This window comes from Ciconia boyciana, chromosome 27 (genome assembly GCF_034638445.1).
Source record: "Ciconia boyciana chromosome 27, ASM3463844v1, whole genome shotgun sequence".
In the NCBI taxonomy this organism is placed as follows: domain Eukaryota; kingdom Metazoa; phylum Chordata; class Aves; order Ciconiiformes; family Ciconiidae; genus Ciconia; species Ciconia boyciana.
This window is the reverse complement of record NC_132960.1, coordinates 2,933,725-2,954,239: the sequence shown is the minus strand read 5'-3', so window position 1 is coordinate 2,954,239 and position 20,515 is coordinate 2,933,725. Positions and strand designations below refer to the sequence as shown.

Sequence of the window (20,515 nt, the reverse complement as noted above, 5' to 3'; positions counted from 1 at the left end):
GCGGCCGCGGGAGCTCAGCTGGTGCAAGTGAAGGATGGGAAGGTTTGGCTAGGACTGAACCAGCTCTAATTTGTGCTAGGTATCTTGATTGCATCTGCCAGAAGAAGACAGCTGGCCAAGGAAGATGGGAACAGAATCTTTTATGGCTTACAAAAACAGAAGAGCAGCCGGTATTTTAGCAGCAGGGACGTGGCCGTCGCGATTGTCACATGTGCCAGTGCCTTCACTCACCCCGTGGACCCTCCCCGGCCTGAGCCAGGACCGACATCACCTGCCTTGGGCTGGATCTTGTCACAGCCTTATTTAAAAATAAGACCCCTGCTTTACAGTGTATTTTTTCCCCTATTTTTTTGGCTCAAAACATCCTCGGGTAGTGGTGATATTTCGAGGCAGGCGTTACCCTGGACATCTCAGTGTCTACTGGGGGATCTTACGGACGGGGGATAGGATCCATCACCTGCACGGCACAGTAGATCCTTCAGCCCAGAGACTTCACTGCTGTCCTGGAAACCTGCACAGAAGCACTTTTGTCACCATCAAGTCCAATGGCTTTCAATAACCCTTTGAACCTGCTGTCCGCCTCCTCCTTAGTGCACGCAGGGCTGTGCCAATGCTGGGGCAGCTACAGAGGCTGGGCAGGGGGTGCAGGGGCAGAAAACGAGCCAGCAGGTAGACGTCGCTCAATTTTTTCAGCAGAGATAGCAAAGTCTTTTTTTTTTCTCCCCAAAACATGCAGAAAAGAATCCCGCAGACCAAGCTAGTTAGCTATTTCTTTATCCAACTCCGCTTCACTCCATGTTTTGCTCCAGCTTTACACAACTAAATCTGTATACAAAGTTCCTGACGACCTTACACTCGCAAGGGAAGAAGGATGGCACCACAAGCACACCCACACACACAGAGCCAACACCACTTTCAGGGTGGGTGGAGAGGAGAAAAATGAAGTCACCACCTTTGTCTAACAGACGCGTTGTAATATTAAATGAAAGCTTAACAAAATCTCTTAAGAAAATCCCTCCCAGCCCTAGCCTACCACTCCATCAGCACAGTACATAGCGTATTTGAGACCTGCTCAGCTCAGCACATGCCCGAAGGCCAGTTGGCTTTGTTGGGCCAGTTTAAGTCATGTTCTCTTGCCAGTCTGCGAGCGTCACGGGAGCCTATGCCTCTCAGAAAAGCAGAGCACGCCTGCCGTAGAAAAAGCCCTCACGCAGGTCTTAGGTCCCAATGGCAAATTTCTACCGAGAGCTACACGAGAGTGCGACCTGGTAACTTCAAGCCTCGGAGTTCCAGCAATTAAGCAGCATGTTACCATCAGCGGCCATTTAGATGCCGTCAGAGCAAGGAGGTCCCCTGCAAGAAAGACAGCCGAGTAACCAACAGCTCAGGGTCTTTCCAGAGGGTGCCCAGGAGTTTCCAGATCTCTGCTCGTGTCCTTGTGCTGGAAGTGAAGGGTCTTCATGCACAATGAGAGGATCTCGGGTGTTCCTCATCCCGTCCCCTCCTATTTTAAGATGATGTGGTAGCTATCATTGGTTTCAGCTGCAAAAGAAGCAAAGCTCATGAGCCACCCGCAACAGCAAAGGAATCCGCTGGGTTGAGCAGATCTGACACAAGAGCTCCAAGAAGTACGAAAGAGAAATACAAGATGGAGCCTGGGCATTTACGCACCTTTCATAGTGTCCAGAACAAAACATGATTCGTCTTGGAAGTTCTGTATCATCTGAAAGAAGCCACAAAAGCCAGCTTAGTCTGAGGCTGTATTTAAACACAGCAGAAGTCCTTCACAGCCCTAAGTGAAGGCTTTGTGTTCTGCCATTCAGTGATGGGCATAGATTTAGGGTACCAAAAGGGCTAGAAGCTGCTCAGGCAGGAGCTTAGTGCTCTGGGAGGTAGGCAAGGCACCAGCCATAAATATTTATTCCTTCCTCCAGCTCTCCAGAACTGAAGGTCCGAACCAGCAAGCCGAGAGAGAAACCATCGGATTCTGGGACACAGGTCTGAAAGCAAAGTCCTCCCACAGCAATTCCCCTCCCTGTTTTTATAGCAAAGCTAGAAGAAACCCAGGCATGAAGGAGGGTGTGTACGCAGCCTGGACTAGCTCAGGGAGAGCTGTTCACGCCTGAAAAACCTCACGGGTTTAAGTGAGGTGCCCCCGGCAGCGGAGCAGCATCCCCGAGCGCCAACATCCTTGGCTCTACAGGCTTCAATGATTAACTCCAACCCTTTGGAAACCGGCAGCGACTGAGCAGGGCTCTTCCTGAAGACCTGCCCGGGGGACCCGTTCCCCAGGGTCCTGCGCAACCTCCACAGTGGAGCTCAGGCACAATCAGACATGAACCAGCTGAAGCAACCCAGCGCAAGAGGTCGAAAATAAGGAGCACCTAGAGGCTGTTACCTCGTCACTGATCAGCACATGTATCCCTGTTGGGCCTTGCTTGTAAATCTGGCTGATCTGTTGGGAAGAGATGCTGAAGAGCTGGGCCAGCTTTTCCGTCAGTTCCACCGCCGTCAGTTCCTCCAGATAAATAGCGTGGTACACTGCAAGGAGAAGAACTATTATAGCTCGGCGCCAAGCGCAGCTTCCAAGTCTACACTGTGGATGCAGAGACGCTTCAGCTAACGCCACACACGCTAACCAGAGGAGCGGATGCTTAGGGGAGTGCTGCAAACAGGCTGCGCTCTGCCCAGGAACATCCCAGCCCCGTTGGGGAGGGACCGTGCACAGCCCATCTATCGAGAGTTGCTTTTCAGCAGGTTGAACACCCGCCCTGCTGCGCCCGACTCACACAGCTATCATCTTTCCAAGCCCGAGCTGCTAAATCTACACGTAGCGTGTTTCTGGTGTCTGCTCTTGCTACACGGCTGCAGCGTGCCCTGAGCTACGTAAGCATCAGCTCCACAGTAACTCGGCTGTCATCAATGTCCTGCAATGCTTGCTCTGTATTTATGCAGTCCTTGCCCCAAAAAACTTCTATTTCAACTAGCATCAGCCGAGCAGCGTTTTGTACCATTCCTGGCGGTTTTCAATCCCAGCAGGATGGAAACGCCGTCCTAGCACCTCCCCAGAGCCCTCCTGTCCCCCCACTCCCACGAGGTAGGTCCTGGGGGGAAGCGAGAGGATCCGAATTGGAGCAGGGCAAGGAAAGGACAAGCTGTTTGCTTTTGCACTTGCCGCTCCAATCACGGAGGTGGATAAACCGGCGCCTGGCTGCTCCACAAATGTAGGTCACTCATTGTTGTCTGGGCAATGCTGGATTCTCACAGGAGCTATCATTTGTCGGCTCAGAGCAGGCACCATGCCGACAGTCAGATTCTGCAGCCGCCCATTTGGTGGGCAAGGAGAAAAATCAGCTGGGTAGGACTAGGGCAAGTAAAAAGGGTTCGCTGCGATCTTTTGGCACCCTTACCAAAGGAGAGCGTGCACAACCCCTCGGTTTGGGTACAGAGCCTGCATTAGGTTGCAGGTGAGCTCGCACGTGAGCTCGCTGCCTCCTTGCAGTGAAGGGACAAGAATGACAGCAGCCAACACGAGGCATAGCAGCTGAAAACAAAAGCCGCAGACCCTCTTTGAGCTGCTGCATAGGCTCGGTGGGCTCTGGTAACACAAGCAGCCCTGGCTGCAAGAGGGGCCTTTCGCCAGCCCAAAACCCACAGGGCAGTGGTGTGGGGACGAAGGGGTCGGAGGCAACCGGTGCTGAGCGCCCGTGGGCAGCAGCAGCGGGGCTGGAAACAGCCCACACTGCATTTCTGTTTCCTGAACCCCCCGGCTGTTATTTTTCCCCCTCACCCTGTCGGCAGCAACCCAAGGCCACGTGCCCCCAGCCAGGCTTTGAAGCCCTTACCAAAAAAAGTACTGGTTACTGTGTCCCCGTCCTCATGTTTCTGCTGGAGGTCCCTCAGCTGCTGGGACTCCTGACACACGTAGATGGTCAGTCTGGGCCGCACCATCCTACGGACAGAACAGTGAGTGAACGCCATCGGATTTGCTCAAGGACACCTCTAGTGCCTGACACTTTGCCAGCGCCCAGTATCCTTGGAAGGAAAACTGGGGATCGACGAACTCATCTCGAAGCAAAACCATCGTGGCCGTCCCCACCTTGCTGATGCAGCATAGGTTTTTGCGAGAAGGGGACGAAGTCGGCATGGGGACATGGTGCCAGCTGGCTACTGAGCAGCTAAATTGGATGGTCCGCTCCCGAGGACAGAGCAGCCATGGTTCAGACCGAGCTCTGCTGCTAACACGCATGCTCCTTCTCATTCAGAGTCTCATTTTGCAGTGCAAAAGCCAGCAGCATCTCCCGTCCTTCGTGCCCTTCTCCCCAGCACAGCGCGACCACATTTCCCCGCTATCTCCTGAGCCATCGGAGGCGGTACATTAACCCCCTGGAATGCTTCCCACCCGCGCAGCTCTTGCTGCCCGTATCAGAGACCCGCGCCGATGCCTCCCCAGACCTTCTCTCCAGGATACAGCCCACCCTGTGCCTCTCCGCCCGGCTGCAGCGTCGCCTTCCGAAACGCTCCAGCTCAGACAGGAGGTCAGTTAAACACCAGTCCCTGCTTCTTCAGGGAAAGGTGCAAAGGAATATTCCCTTTCTGGGAAGGTAATTCCACTGAGAGGTGGTTCAGAGGACGGAAGAAACAAGTGCTGTATCAGCAGGACTTTCTGGCTTGTGGCTTGGTTCTCTGACACTCAACGAGTAAGATCATTTCTAACGCTTCTCTCCCACATGGATTTTCTTCCCCAAATTGTGTCTGGAGTGGTTACCCTGCTGGCTAAGTTATCAAATTTGACTGAAAGAGGTTCAGGAAGGTTAATGAAAATCTGTTCTCTCTAATAGCAAGAGCCAAGCAAACAGGCTAAAACAAATACAATTTACCAACCATCCACAATCAGCTTTTAAGCAAACAACATACCGTCCTTTTAACGCGTTGAAGAGCCTGATGCCATCCGCAGGGCCGCAGATCTGGATAACGTCTTCTCTGGTCAGCTTCAGTAAGTCTGCACCTACAGTTTTAAAAACCAAAAGGAGAGAAAGTCACACAATCCAGCCCAAAGTGCCCAGGACTGGGGGGACTCTGGGCACCGCAGCTGTGCCGGCTCCCCCTCCTCCCGCTTGCGGAGCTCACCCCATTCCCAAATTGCTTCTGCCTTCTGCTAACAACCTCCCCCTGCTTCCCCCAGAAGGACGCTCGTGAGATTTTTTTTCCAGACTGGTTTTGCAAGAGTGTGTTTCGGTACAACCCCGTGTCCCGCATTATCATTTACAGCCGGCTATCCAGCGCCTCGGTGACCCTGGATAATGGAGGCCGTATCACCAGGGAAGGAGAGGAAAATAAATGCGAAACATTTCTTTACACACAGTGCTTTCTCCCAGATCAGCATTTCTCAGTTTGTTTTAAGATCAGAGGGTGCTGTGAGCTCTTGGAAGAGAAACCACCCCAGTCCCCACTATTTTGCCAGTTGAGAGCGAGGTGAGAAACGAAGAACACAGCTTTCAGGGAGCCACATTTTATTGTGTTACAAAAATCACGAGATTTTAAAAAACATTTCTGTTTGCAATGGTAACATGGAAGATGACCTCAGGAGCAAGAGGAGGCAGAGCGACTTGGCACAGAGAAGGGGCAGACACGGAGGGGATGTCGTCACCTACCTGAGAAGTTTCTGAAAAGCCGAGAAAAAGTGGAGAAGCGGTTTCGGTGCAGCCACTGCTGGGCCTCCTGGGGTGTGCTGGTGGGCAAGAGGTTCTGCAACGTAGGAGAAGGGTCACAGCCTCAGAGGTGACGTGGAAGCATTTCCACTGAGGAACGAGCACAGGTCAGCTCAGTCAGTGTTTATAATCACAGTCTTAAATCGAGACCCCAGCGAGCCAGGCGCACAGCACACACACAATAAAGGCTGCAGCCTGGACAGGTTTGGATTTAAAAGGCTTCAAAGGGACAGAGAAAGAGGAAGGAAGCAAAGGGGAAAGCACAGTGAAGATCAAAGCAGTAAGTAAAGGTCACAGCGAGCTACAAAAAGCTTGCTCACAGCTCCGCATCGCTGTACTGGACATTTTTCACCCCGTCACCTCTTTTTCCAACTAGGAGTCAAAAAAGTTATAACTCCCCAAAGACGTTAAACTAGAGCAGTCTCTTCCCCAGCAAACTACAGCCACCCACGAACCCACCCCCGCTCCATCCCCAAATCCCATTTTCTGACCTGTGCACCATCCTTACCACAAGCATAAGCTCTGAGGTGTGACTTACATCTGCGATCGGAGGGGGTGGCTCGGGCTGATGGTTTGGAGAGCCATTGCTAGGTTGGGGAAAAGAGCCAGACAGAGCACAACACGAGGTTAGCGCCGCTCTTCCCCTGCCGGCACAGGATCCCAACAGGCAGCAACCACCACCCTCCAAATCCCATAACCAAGACCACCACAGGAACAGAGAGCTACGTGGCTGCGGCAACACCGTCACTGTTGCGGTGCAATACTCTGCAAGAACGGATGGCTTATGTTGGAGTATTAACCCGACGGGGAAAGGCAGTGAAGCAGGCTGGAAGCTGAACTGCTGATCAAATGCACGCAGGCTTCTTGTGCAAGAGCCGAGCTTTGCTGCAGCCAGGAGAGGTAACAGTGCTCAGCTTCGAGGGCTTTAATTTGATTTTCCCCCACTGACACAGCCTCTTAGGCTGCTTCCACCCCCCTGTACACCTTGGAACCAGGCCTTTCCTTTCCCTAGCGGTCACTGCCAGCTCAGACACATCAATCTCTCATGCAAGGCAGAAATCGATAGCCAGCCAGCCTCTTCTCTGGACTTACCCTTCGCCAATGGAAAAACTGCTGTGGGAACTGTTGAAGCCAGGGGATGGCGCGTTATTGACGTACGTTATCTCTGGCCAGGGAGAACACTGGAAAGGAAAACCCAGAAGAGTGACAGGATTGCTTTGAACAAGCGCAGACATCTGCTCTGGTCAGCACAGGTTAACAGCTATTTGCTGACCGACAACCAGCTATGAAACAGAATTAAAGAATAAAGTAGGGGATTAAAAGAAGCCATACCAATTCACTGCAGATGGTCACAAAGCTCAGATTTAGTGATTCTTAATCTCCAAAGGCCAAAAGTCACAAGATTTAAACGCAGTGAGATCTGGGATCTAAACCATCGCTGTGGCACTGGGCTGACACATGTGGCGCCCGCCAGCCTGGGCACCTCTGTGCAGCAAGCGCAGATCGAGCCTGAATTCGGGCACTGATGAGCATTCCCAAATTCACCCGGGGCAGGACGAGGGCTCCCTCCCCAGGGCTGTTCAGCACCAACCCCTCAGACGATCACATTTTAATAGACTGACACTTTCCACTAGCACAGGGAGAAAACAACGGGGTTTTCTGCCAGCTTACAACCTCGGTGGCCAGTTGCCACACGGGCAAAATGAAGCTTGCAGGGAGAGGCAAAAATCTTTTATTAGATGATTATTACAGTGGGGAAAAACCATCACGTTTCCAGGCACGAGAGCCCTTTTTCAGGTCTCGTAAGAAACACCTCCTCTGCCTACAAAATTTATCTTGCTTTTGTCTTGCAGCTATTAACAACTCGGCCAAACGTTTCACAGCAGAACAGCCAGTTCCTTGCCACCTGCGAGCGAGGTAAGCCAGGTTTCATTAAAATAACGATGCCAGCCGCTGCATGAAAGAGCACCCCACCTCTGTGAGTATCGTAGTTTCGTAGGAAGGCTGGTATTTCTCTTTCTCATGAGGTGTTCGCTTCTCCATCTTTTCCCTGTCTGTCTTCTGCTTCCGATCAGCTCCTTTGGGCTGGAAAGGAGATATTCCTGTTAGAACAGCAGCCTGGAAGGGCGGCAGCAGACAGACGTGCAAGAAATGATAGTTCTTGCAAGAAATGCAAGAACCAGAAAAGGTGACTCATCTTTCTACTCACCCACTTGTTGCTTTACAGAGGGAAAAGGAAGAGGGCTGGGACTATCTGCACGGAGGATTAACTACAGCAACAGCATCACTTCTGTAACAACCCCAATATCCTGATCTACCCATGCCCCTAAAATGGGGCCCAGAACATCTGAACAAGGAGGTGAAACGCTTTTCAGAAGAAACTTCTCCCGACAGCATACGTTGTCTCTAAGGGGACAAAGGCCCGTTTCTGGTGCGTCTGCTTCTGAGCTGCGTCTTCACCAACCACTTTGAGAGGCAGCATTTCAGTGGCACAAACCGCACCAGAACACGAGAGAGCTCAATGATGTCCCTGCCTTTGCCACGACCTTGAAAAACAGTGCACTTTCTCGTATGCAAGATTAAGATGATTCTACTTGCTGCCTTTATCAAATGCTCAAAGCCCTGGGGAAAGCAGCAAGTAAGGGAGCACCATTATAACCACCAAAGCTATCCCAGTGCTCCCCTCAGCAGAACCCTGAAGAAATTCCCTTAAAACTTGGTTGTGCACGGACTCTGCCTTGGCTCCTCCGCTTGCGCTCACAAGTGAGAGGAATTTGGCCTTGGGGGACCAACACATCTGCCTGCCAACACATGAACGCATCCCGAGTAGGTGACCGGCATCCATGGCACCAGCGGGGAAGCTTTAGGACTGCAAATACAGCCAGGTACCACAGCCTTCCCGCTTCCCCAAGCTCCAAATTTCTTTTCCTCTGGACAGCAAGACTGAGACCTGAACAAGCTACCACCACGCTCCGAGCTGGGTGAGGAGGTGCTGCTTAGCTGTGGCTTGACTAGCCAGTTCCTGCCATGAAAATCTAATGGTTGCTCTTATCTTTCCACGGCCAGTGCTGCTGCTTCTGGCAGCTAGAAAGGATCTGTGCTCCAGACACTGACGAGCGTGGGTAAGGGGCCCTCAGCAGCTATTTTGAAAGCACCAAAATGCTCCCAGCTTCGAGGGGCAGAAGGGAGAAAGGAAAGACCAGGCAGGAGCCCGAATCACATTAACCCACAGACAGCGGACACCCCACGGCGAACAGGTCTCACGCAGGCACAGGGAAACACACACACGGTGTTGAGTCTGCCGCCCAAACAGCAGCCCCGACCCCAGGAGAGCAGCTGCGTCAAACAAGCAGGAGATAAGGCTGAGACCATCCTCTGCAGGGAGACCGTGCCCTGAAGCCACAGCTTCCCTGCTTTGGGTTTTCCTGCTTCAAGGTCATCAGAGCCAAAAACCCCCACCCCATCCCCTGGCACGAAGAGCTGAAGCTCAGTAGAAACGCAGCGCCAGATGCCTCGCAATCTCACTATCCTCCGGGTGCTTGTTTGCAACCAGCCTTATCCCCTAACTCCCAACTCCGCAGCCATCCACTTAGGCTATTTGCATCGAGATGCCAAGCCAGAGCTCAAACAAGCCCTAACAAATCACACCCCTGCCTTCGAAATGTTATAATCCAAATAGGCAAAAAAGAAAAAAGAGAAGGGGAAAGATGCCAAGTCAACAGCAGCGGGGCACGCTGCCCGATATCCCACAGCAACTTCACGGCAGAACTGCAAAGCAGTGCAGGCGCCCGGCCAGGCAACCGACCCCTCTGCGTGCCAAGTGCCCCTAAAGGCAGAGGAATAGAGGAGCCACGGCCAAGATTTTGTGTGGTGTTGGGAGGACGGGGTAACAGAGGCAACCTCAGTGTACCAGACAGCGTGGGCATGGCGTGCCCCCAGTTATTCCCCGCACAGCCGCCCCTGCGGCACGACACCTGGGCGCTGCTGCACGCACGACCCTTCTCAGCCACCCACGCCATCGTGCTGCTGCGGCTGCCACCGCCAGATCGTGGCTTTGGGTTTCTGCAAAGGATTTGCAACAGGGACCAGATGCTTGCACCGCTGGAGAGGCCAGATGCAGACAGACCGTCAGATGCAGACAGACCGTCAGATGCAGACAGACCGTCAGATGCAGACAGACCGTCAGATGCAGGTAATAATAAGCGAGGAGTTTAGACAGACACCAAAGCTGCTTGGAGGATCTCCCAAGCTGATAAGACTCAAGACTAAACGTGGGAGGTTTCAGACAGTGGTAACACAACCCATATTCTCCCTGTATGTTGTTCTTGGCTTACTGGTTTTGTAGCCTCAACGGCATCCAGACTCGATTGACAGAAAGGAACCAGGGAGAGAACGGCAACGCGAGACCAGAAGGACCAAGAGGCCCTTTTGCAGACAAGCTTGGCCACGGTCCTGCACCCGTGATGTTCGCTGGGGCTGCAGTGTGAACTGGGAGTGATTCCCAGTTTCTTTCCTAGCGGGGAAAGGACACCAACGGGCCGAGGTACCTTGAAGACCTTGATCTGGCAGCTGGCAGAGTGCAGGTGCTCCGTGTACTCCCCGTTCTCGTTCTCCTTAAACGTGTCTATCTGGACCCGAAAGGGTACCCCCTTCTCTCCTCCATGCTTCCGCATGGTGAACTCCGTGCTGATACAGTGAACCTGGGGGAAGGCAAGGCAACCCGTGGTTAGCAATTCTGCTGCGTTTGACCACAAACTTCCCATTGCTCTCGTGGCAGCCAGGACAGCGGTCACACAAAGGGCAATCTGGTGAGAAGGGCAAAACGCAGAGCTGGGATGGGACCACACCAAGTACCCCCAGCATTAAGGAGTTAAGGGGATGCCACAGCAGAGGTGGAGCCACACCACATTCTTCCAACAAGTTTTGCAACCTCTCAACGTTACAAGCAAGCCCCGGATCAGCAGAGAGTTGCAGAGAGTTTGGCTGCACCAGCCTCCACATGCCGCAGCCTGTTTATTCTAGGCGGGAGGGCCAGATTTCCAAGAGGTATTTTAGGTTTAGGCAGCTGGCGAGATGTGCAAAAGCATCTAAGCAAGGTGGAGATCCAAATCACAAAACCAGTGGGACCTAAACCACCACAAAAATGTGTAAAACAACTTATTGGTGGTCAACCATGCCCATGCCTTGCTAGCGCGTGAACTGCTGCTCTCTTTGTGTTGCTTGAGGCAGGAGGTAGGGTGTACTTTAGATTACATCCTTCTGCCACTGTAGCATCTGGCTGCTATTTCAGAGCTCTGAGCCAAAATAGTATCTCTCTCCCCCTTGGAAACTTTTATTTTTTCCTCTAGGCCCCCGCAACAGGAGTTTCCCCACTTCTCTTTTACCTGGATAAACACAGAAGTCCTCTTGGAAGGATCCCATAGAAACTCCACTGTATTGAGCTGGGTTGGGTTTGCTCTAGGGTCAATGATGCCCACGGACATTGGGATATCTGCAGGGGCACATATGGAGAACAAGCTGCAGTTTGTAGTAGAAGGAGGAGATTCACAGGGAACATATGGAAAAACCAACCATGTCTCTCAAAGTGCAGAATCGTGACAGCACTTTGTCCCTTACAGTCAAGGGACCGGGAGCCCGGCTGGAGGCACTTCAGGCATCCACATCTCCTCCAGCCCCAGCCAGCGTGCTGCCACGGGGACTCACCTATGTCCAGTATCCTGTCCCCAGGCCTGTTCCACCGCCAGCCCTCCAGCTGCTGATGCTCTGTGTACTGCAGCCGCCGGTCATGAAACACCACCCGGAATATGCTCTAGAGGGGAGAAACAGTGCCTGGAGCTGCCCCAGGAAAGCGGACAGTCTTCAAGCTGCGAGGCATTTCCCAGTCACAGCGGGGCCTGAAGGCTTCCTGGAGAAGCCAAAGCAATACAAGAAAGCCCAGAAGGACCCTTGGGACAGAAGCATGAAGGTGGCAGCTTATCCTTCCTGAACACTAAGCGATCAGCAATCGCCTCTTGGCTTCACCCCAGGCCCCATGGGACTGGCTGGACACCACCAGCCAGGCTGGTCTCAGCAAGGTGGGAGAAGAGGAAAGGGAGAATAAACCCCCAACCAAGCCAGACCTATCCCACACACGCTGTCACGGAGGCCGCTGCAGGAACGCAGGACAAGACCTCGCTCGCTGCTCCCTATGGCAGGGATGGCCCCAGCTGGACACGCATACCTGTGCTCTCCACTTACCTTTACCAGTTTCCCATTTATCTCCGGCAGCTCCCCAATTTTCCTGTTGTCCAGCATCCGGATTTCATAGGACTGCCCTGAGGGAAAGAAGCACCTCGTGGTTAGTCGGGGATGCGCCTTCGCTGCTGCCCCTCCTCTGGCATTTTGACATCTTTTTCTGCCACACTAGACATGCCACTTGATCTTCTTGCCATGTTTTAGTGGGGGTCATACAAGCACGAGCCATTAGAGCCACAGCCCTAACACCCCTCCCCAGGAACAGATAATCCTTCCCCTTCCTGCAGCAGTACTTTCCAGGAATTACTCTTATTAACCCACGGCCAAGAACAGGGAAGAAATCGATTACACAAGCTTCATCTGGCTTTGGTTGCCAACCCTGATCTTCCAGTTCTACTTGAAAGCAGCGGGTACAGCTTGAATCTGTAGAACACTCCTGCTGCAGAGCACCCTAGCACGGATACACCAGTCAACCACCTTACACCGCACAGTTTTTAATTAGCTTAAATCCTACAGGCGATTCACCGCCATAAGCAGAGGGCAGGCAGCAAGGCAAAGGAGGTGGCGCTTCCAAACAGGAGCAACCTGGGGTTTACTATCGAGGCGCTTCCCATTCCCAAGGGGAAATTTCCAAAGGCAGAATTTTATTTTTTAGGGTGTTTACACGGCCTGTGGAGGGCACGGGGCTTCTCTCACCTTGGTTGAGATAGGTGAGCGTTTCGTCGTGGAGCTTGACGGCGGGGGAAGTGGCAGCACACAGCACGTACTGGAAAGGCAGAATTTTATTCTCGTTTTCGGGAGGCAAACTCGATTCTTCCTGCTTGAAGATGGGCAGGGCAAGGACGTCGCTGCGAAGAGATTTGTCAGACAGATTCATTTCAGCTCTGGCTACAGAGAGAGGATATGTTTGGTATTTAGTTCCTCCTCCTAGGACGAGCTTTGAGCTTTTTTTAGTTAAAAAAAACCACATACCCTGACATCTCTCTGCAGAACTGCAAAGGAACATTAAAGCAGACTGAATAGTCTGAGAAGAGGACCTGACACCTGCTCTTGCTAAAGCTTTTTTCACGTTAGCCTCCCTATCCACCCAAACCCCACACATTTCTTGCTTCAAAGCTAAGAGACAACAGAGTTCATGTTTCAGTCTGAAGCCCAGCTCCTCCGGCAGCACGACTCCTGCGCCACTTGTGCATCAGCGCAGAGCTGCTGCAAAAACAGACGCGTGCAGAACGACATCCGTGTCACGCCGATAAACGCCTGTCCTCTTCCTCGTGGTACCAGCTTGCTCACCTCCCGCAGCGATCTGGCCCCTAACCCATTCCCCTGCTCCAAGCAGAGCGGCCAGGAGCTCGTTTACCCTCCAGGAGAGGCTTGGCAGGAATCTGAAGCCTTGCTCAGGTCAAGGTCGCCAATTTTTTTGCCATTGCCTTCTCTGTGCTTATAAAAGCCCCCCACTGCCCCAGCGAACAGGGGTGTCAGCCAAAGCGGAGGGAGAGACCTCGGAGCACACTGGACAGGGGGATGCACGGTCAGAGCACCAAACCCTCCCTCCTGCAGCCGTAATCTGCTGCACAACACGCACAAGCATCTCGGTGGAGCAAATCCTGCAGGCTGTGACACAGAAAGAGCCCTTCTGGAACAAAGGCAGCAGGAGGTGGACCCCCAGCTTTCCCCAGACTCTTCGACAAGCCCCCAGACCCAAGAGCCCTTTGTGCTGGGCCCCACACAGTCAGCCAGCCCCGACCCAAACCAAGAGCTTGGGGTGCCCACAGAGGTCAGAAGATGCTGCAAGTCATGGGTGGCACAGCCCATGCTGTGGGTCCCCGTGCCACGGGACGTGGGAGAAACCAGGCACAGGTTTCTGAGACAACCGCAGGCACCGCTTTTATACCTTACAGGTCTGACTCTTGCCGAAAGCCACCGCAACTCCTGCCCAGCCTACGTTTAAGGACAGGAGGAACTGCCCTGGGGAGCCATCGGGATGGCTTCACCACAAACCATTTACCTGCAACAGCCCAAGCACCCTCCTGGCTATCAGGTTATAAGAGAGGAGTTATACGGGAGCTCCACGCCGTGCCACAGAGCAGCACGGAGCTGCTCCAGCTGGCAGGAGCTTGGGCTCATCATCCTCTGGATGCTGTCACACTGCTCTCGGTGCTGGCTGGGAAAACCAAGGGCGTTCAAGCCCCATGCTACTGACTTTTCCCAGAAGGATGTCTCCAGGTCTTTGTGATTATGCAAAAAGCTCGCCGTCTCCGCTCCTCTGCAATCACAGACACTCTTCCACACTCAAAAGGCCACGTGGCAACAAGAACTTGCTGAATAATGTTAATTTAAAAACCATCAGTGATACCCCTGAGCCTATGGACACGTATTTAATAGAAATTGTTTCAGAAGCTGACTCTCAGCAGTTGTTTTGAGCCATAACAATGGCCAAGAGCAATTACTCCGTAGTGCATAAACCAGAACATCCTCACACCCATCCACACGAACAGAGCCTGGAGCGAAAGCAGAGCCCGGGCAAACGCACTTGAGCACGGATGCGACCGCAGAGCCACCCAGCGCCACCCCACTGCCCCCGGGTGAAACGCGGTGTGGGGACAGAGCTATTCGGGTCCCTTCAAAGGGCAGTTGCAAAGCACTAAGCCCTGAGGAAGAGTCAGGTCGCCTGCCCATCCTGTTACAGGCTTTGGACTCACAGGAGTGCAAGGAAGAAGGAGTTAAATCAGCTTTTTTTTTTTTTCTTCCTTTAGTTGAACATTAAAAACCTTTCCCAAGGAAAAACTGGACTTATCTGGCCAAATACCAGCTCCCACCTTAACGGGGCTTTAACCTTTTGGTCTCAAGAGACCAAATACCCACCCTTCCTCCAGCACTGTGCAAGTAACACCTATCGCTGCTGCCCAAACCCGAGCAGGAGAGCCCTTCCCTGCCCAAATCCCAGCTTATCAGGCATTACACAGAGCCGTGCGGATGCTCCAGATCTCGGCATCGATGATGCATCAAGGCACGTGTACACAATTAGGCAAATTCCACAACCCGAAGGACGAACTTCCCTGCAGCTCCATCTCATTAGCAGAGGAACGGCGTTTCCTCCCGCAGAAGGACTTCTCGCCCGAGCAGGCTGCCGAGGCAGGACGAAGCACGGATATTACCGATCCCTGTAAGAAGGTGCGAGGACGGGGAAGACCAGCACTAACCTGCTGTGCCCAGACAGACAGGAAAATTAATTTAAAGGCTACGCCCTGCACAAATTCTCTCGGCAGCTGGAGGAACGCAGGATGCACTTCTCCTGCATGCATGAGCGCTCATTTTCCTCATAGGCTTTGACACAGCAATGCTTCAATCCCGCTTCCGCAGCCTCGGGAGACCCCGGTTTTTGCTCTTTCTTTTGCTTTGTCTCGCACAAAAACAGTCTGGGCGAGAAAGAAGCAAAGCTTGACTGCGACCTCCCTGCATGGAGAGCCAGCAGATCGCTGTCATCCCGGCTTTCACTCACTTTTCCCATGCGCGCGGAGCTCTCACGCGATGCTGGATCCACTTTACGCAGCACGGCGGTCTGCTGTAATATCACAAGCTGCTTTTCAGGGCTCCAGAAGCTCCACGTGGCCACTAACACTGCTCGGACACCTGCCAAGAGCCATCCCTGCAAAAACCTCCGCAAATCCAGCCTCTAGAGTTGTGTTTGCTAAGACCCCGCATAGCCACGACCCGAAACCCACATTTTATTGCGAGCTGCAAAAGGGGGAAAAAACTTAGGACAGTTGCATCCCTGTATTTCTGGAACAAGAGTCCAACCCAGTTAATCAGGAATAATCATCAAGCAAACGATGGTTTGCTTTTGCAAGCAGCTACTGGGGAAGCAGAGCTGCTTTCGGTGCAACTCTGCACGCACGGACAGGTTGGTAGACCATCGCCACGACACCCCTGTCTGTGGGGAATGATCCTTCGCCGTCGCAACGGCCACGGGTTTTGCTAAGAGCCCCTTGGCTGGGACCTCTGGTCATTCAGATGCTGACACGTGTCTGTGCTACAGGGCCCAGGTAACAGGGTCAGCTTTACGTGTTGCAGGGCACAATAGGAATTCAAATATTTATAGAGACAACATGGTTATAAAACAGCAAGGGAAAGCTCGGCAGCTCCCGGGCCTGGCATCTTCACGGCATCTCCAGGGGAAGGACAACCTCAGCCACCTGCAAACAGCAGCGAAACGCCACAGCCACGGCCGCGACCTGCAAGGCGGATTCAGGGCAGCACAGAAAGCACTCTGTTATTTTGCCTCCTGCTAGTCTCCCACCCTGCCATCGCCCACCACGTTCAAGAGCAGTCATTTTGTGGGTTGTTTGGGGAAAGCCGGGAAGCTGCGAGTCCTTCAGGTACCGATGTCCCACGAGCAGCCCCCCGTGATGTCCCCGCGATGCCCAGTGTGGCCAAACCGAGCAGTCATAAGCGGATTTTTCTTTAGACAAACCCACGCACAGTCCTGCCTGCTCCAAAGGCACCCGGCGAAGTTCCTGAAACTCCTGGGAACATACCTCCCTTTAAAAAACCCACTATTTCGCTGTGCAATTTAACATGCTTTTGGGGAAAGACACTTCAATTTAAGGCCTCTGGTTCTGGGGTGGGAGAGAATCTCCTGGAAAAGAGGGGAAAAAAATAATTACAGAAAAACTCTGCAGGTGGAAGTATTCAGCCAATGCCCGATTATCACCTCCAAAGCCACCCCTGCTCTCCTAAAAACCTAATTCCAGGGAACAACAGTAACGCCAAGAATCCAGCTTTGTTAACAAACGTAAAGCACAATCCTACCGTGCAACTCAAACGAGAAAAAGCTTCCAGCCAAGCGACAACCCTCATCTCCAGCCACCACCTACCAGCGCTCGTTCCCAAGGTAGTAACGTGCCTCTTCCATAGGGAGAAGGGATGAAAGCGGAAAACCCCCACGGGGCAAGCACAGAAAAGCCACAAACACGCTCAAACCCCGAGGTGCCTGTTGAAACCTCTCCCCCCTTCCCGTGACACGGAGAGAAAATGTCAGATGTCAGGACAGGAAGGTCGGCGCGCTCACCTACGGGGGCACACGCTCTATTTACGGGCAGCGTAGGTCAAGAAAAGTCTCCGAAAAAGAGAGTCGGGTTTCAGACGGCTGAGCGAGCCCCGCAGAGCGCGCAGCTCGGCAGCAGGTCGGGCTCAGAGCAGCGGCACAGCCACCGCATCACTGACACGGAGCTCAAAGCCCTTTTGCACCGGTAACACCGGTGTGGAAAAGCTTTGCAACCGGGTTGGTGCACGGCACGGGGACATGCAGAGCCTTGGGAAACCTCCGCTCAAACCTCCGGCGCTGAAAACTGGCACCTGGCTGGGTCAGGTAAAGGATGTAAACGCTTCAAAGCTGCAAGCTAACTGAAGATTTCCACGTGGAATTAAAACTTTTGATGCGTGGCCAATGGGTTTTAGCTTGACAGAGGCAAGTCTATACGTTAAGACGATCCACGACGCCTTTGCTCTCCCTCTCTGAGGGGAGCGTTTGCCCCCCACAGGACCCCTTGCCCAAAAGGAACGGGAAAGAGGAGGAAAAAGAGCTTTGAAGCTTCACGACTCCCCCCAGAGCAAAGCTGGACCTCCCCTGCACACATTAAATTGGAAACTCATTCCCTCCCTCCCCGTGAAGGAGGAATCCCTCCTCCGAAAAGCTGCCGGTCACAGTGCTCGGTGTCGCTACTGCCGGGAGAGGTGACGGATGCGCTCCCTCCAAGCTTGCACACCTTTGGGACTTGGGTTTTTTCCCAAGCACTCCAATTAAACAAACCCCAAAGGCTGTGACAGATCCTAACAGCGGTCAGGGATAACTTTGGGAAGGTGCTGGCTGTCCTCGTCCCTAGAAGGAAGGAGAGACAGAGGCTGGATGAGAAGAGCTGCTCTTCCACTTCCCCTGGAAAAGGGCAGCGGGCTGGAAGTTACTTCCCAGCCCATTTTACGGTGACCAACCACCCGATGGGTCACTTTTAATTCTGACTTTTACAACTTCCAATTGCCGCCCCCTCAGAAAGCGTCTTGCGTCAAGGATGGCTCTTGTGGCATCCTCCTCCTGGGCGGCTTAACCTCAGCCCCAACCTCCAGACCTTTCTTCGCCGCCCGCCTGCGCGCCCAGCTCCTGCCTCGGGTCTGCGGGGAGGGATCCATCTCGTCCTCCCTCCTCGCTTCCAGCCGAGGGGGATCCCAGGATGAAAACAAGCAAAACAGAAGTTGCATTTGAACTAAGAAAGCTCTCACCCCAAATTACACCACGGCAGCTCTCTCACAGATGGCACTGGCTCTGCACTGGTCCACGATGGAGCTAATTAATCAAGGACGGCGGCGGGGAAGCGTGTGGCCGCTCACAGACCGACTCGGCAGGCCCCGTCTAATCCAACACCTCATCCACAGGCTGCGCTTCCCCGTTATAATTCACGCAGCCAGAAACGAGGTGTTATCGGGTCTCAAACGGCAAGCATGACGCAGCGCTTTGGCCTCGCCACTGCACGGAGGCTCAGCCGAGCGGCTGGATGCCAGAGCCGGGATCGGGAGGGCAGAGTGGCGAAGCAAGCTGGGACCCATCTCCAGAGCATGGGCCACGTACTTGTGCAATATGGTTTCAGCATCCAACGCTACAAGGTCCCGATCCCGACTGCTGCACTCGTGCACGGGGTGTTTGACCCCATGGGGGTCCTGCTCCTCTCCTTTGCTCCCGGTTTAGCTCAGAGACAGAAGGACAGAGCTGATCTCACCCCAAAAAAACATGCTGGTGTTCATCCGGGAGGGTAATTAATTAGGGCAAAGTACTGGTCCTGAGGCGATTACTGTACGCTGCAAAAAACCAAAGCAACCGGCCACGGGCTCTTCTAACCAGCAGCGGAGGAGAAGCATGGGACTAACGCTGGGTGACTTAGCTGCAGTTTGAGGACATCAGGAGGCCAAAGACCAAGAGCAGCGCAGGACCCGCGCAGCCCCACACCCTTGAGCACACCCACTCTCCGAAACGGCTGCCCAGCCACCCCCCAAAGCCCTGAGCGGCCGACGGGCTCTTTGCAACCACGACTCCATCCCAACTTCAAGCGGCCGCCACCACATCCCAGGGTTGGAACCGGGGCCGAGCGCTCGGCTCCCTCCTGAACCGTCCATCCCCCGGTGTGACGCCACAGCCACCGAGCGTGGCGGCGAGCAGCTCGGTCCCCCATCTTTAAGCGCATTTTGGGGCTCCTCAGCCCAGCCTGAGCCCCCCGGGGCGGCCAGCCCCTCTCCCAGGTGCAGGATGGACCCTTCGAGGCGGCCGGAGCAGCCCACCTACCTCATGCTGTAGGCCCCTGCGCCCAGCTCCTGGCCGATGCCCGACAGGCTGGCGTCGAAGTCCTGCACCAGCCCGGACTCGATCACCTCGTCCGCCAGCGGCAGCTTCAGAGCCCAGGCCATCCTCACCCACAGGCACGGGGCACAAGCCCCGGGCGAGGGGGCTGCGTCCCCCGTGGAGGAGGGCAGCGGGGGGGCTCCTCGGCGGGCGCCCCGGTGCGTCCCCCCTCTCAGCGGAGAGGTAAGCTCGCTCCCCGAGGGGGCTCAGCTGTGCTCCCCCTTCTCCTGGGGGCACCGAGCCCCCCCCACCCCCCTCGGGGGACCCTCTCCTGGGATGGCTAACTGGGGGACCCCCAAGACCCACTGCAGGGGACTCAGCCCCAGACCCACAGCCACCCCCCCAGGCTGCTGCACCCCCCCAGCCCTTCAGACCCCCTTCCAAGGGGCCACGCTAGCCCCAAACACCCCGAGGCCTACAGACGCCCCCGACGGGGCCTCACCCTCCAGGGACCCCAAGCCCCTTGGCCCCCTCCCAAGGGACTGCTCCCCGGGGACCCCGAGCCCTACTGACCCCCCCCGAGGGGCTGCACCCCACGGGACCCCCAGGCCCTACAGCCGCCCCTCCCCAAGCCCTCCACCCCCCCAAGGCGCTGCCCCCGCGGGGACCCCCAGGCCCTGCCGCCCCCGACCCCCAAGGGGCCGCCCTGGCCCCAGACCCCCCCTCAAAGGCCAACCCCCCCTCCCGGGGCTGCCCGCGGCCGCCCCCAAGGCCCCGCGCTATCCCCGGGGCCGCCTTCCCGCGGGGCTGCAGCCCCCGGGCCCCGCTGCAGAGGCCCCCCGGCCCCACCGCGCCCGCTCCCGCCCCGCCGAGGGCCCCGGGCCGCGGCCCCCGCAAGATGGAGGCGGTGGCGCCGCGGACCCCCCGCCCCCGCCGCCAGCGGAGAGGCGGCCCCGCCCCGCCGCCGCGCCCAGCCAATGGGAGCCGCGCGCCGCCGGGTGACGCGCGGCGGGCGGTAGCCAATGGAGAGCTTCGCGCCGGGCCCGCCGCGCGGGGATTGGTCGGGAGGCGGGGCGCGAGCGGTGCGGCGTGGGGCGTTGGGGTCCGTGCGGCGCCCGCCGGAGGGTCCCGGGTTCGAGTCCCGAGCCGGCTCATGCGTGCGCTGAGTTGCGCGGCCCTCAGCCGGCAGCGGGCCGGGGAGTGCTTCTCTCCCTCCTGGGTCTGCAGCGGGGACGGAGGGAACGAT

The 20,515-nt window shown here is 55.1% G+C and overlaps 1 protein-coding gene across 4 annotated transcripts; it reads right to left on the bottom strand.

Moving 5' to 3' along the window:
• Positions 1 to 123: 123 nt before the first annotated feature.
• TFCP2 (transcription factor CP2) lies at positions 124 to 19,671 on the bottom strand. Of its 4 annotated transcripts, none has more exons than XM_072847200.1 (15): positions 19,273 to 19,671; positions 12,642 to 12,793; positions 11,949 to 12,025; positions 11,415 to 11,520; positions 11,096 to 11,202; positions 10,259 to 10,411; positions 7,686 to 7,796; positions 6,804 to 6,892; positions 6,220 to 6,298; positions 5,655 to 5,748; positions 4,918 to 5,008; positions 3,846 to 3,952; positions 2,399 to 2,541; positions 1,672 to 1,723; positions 124 to 1,542 (listed from the first exon to the last, which is right to left on the bottom strand). In XM_072847200.1, the coding sequence occupies exons 1-15, from the start codon at positions 19,392 to 19,394 to the stop codon at positions 1,505 to 1,507; spliced, it is 1,521 nt and encodes a 506-aa protein (XP_072703301.1). In that variant the 5' UTR covers positions 19,395 to 19,671; the 3' UTR covers positions 124 to 1,504. The 4 variants fall into 4 exon arrangements, with proteins under 4 accessions (XP_072703301.1, XP_072703302.1, XP_072703303.1 ...); XM_072847201.1 differs by having other exon boundaries at positions 6,250 to 6,298; positions 19,273 to 19,670; XM_072847202.1 differs by having other exon boundaries at positions 12,642 to 12,833; positions 19,273 to 19,395.
• Positions 19,672 to 20,515: the final 844 nt, after the last annotated feature.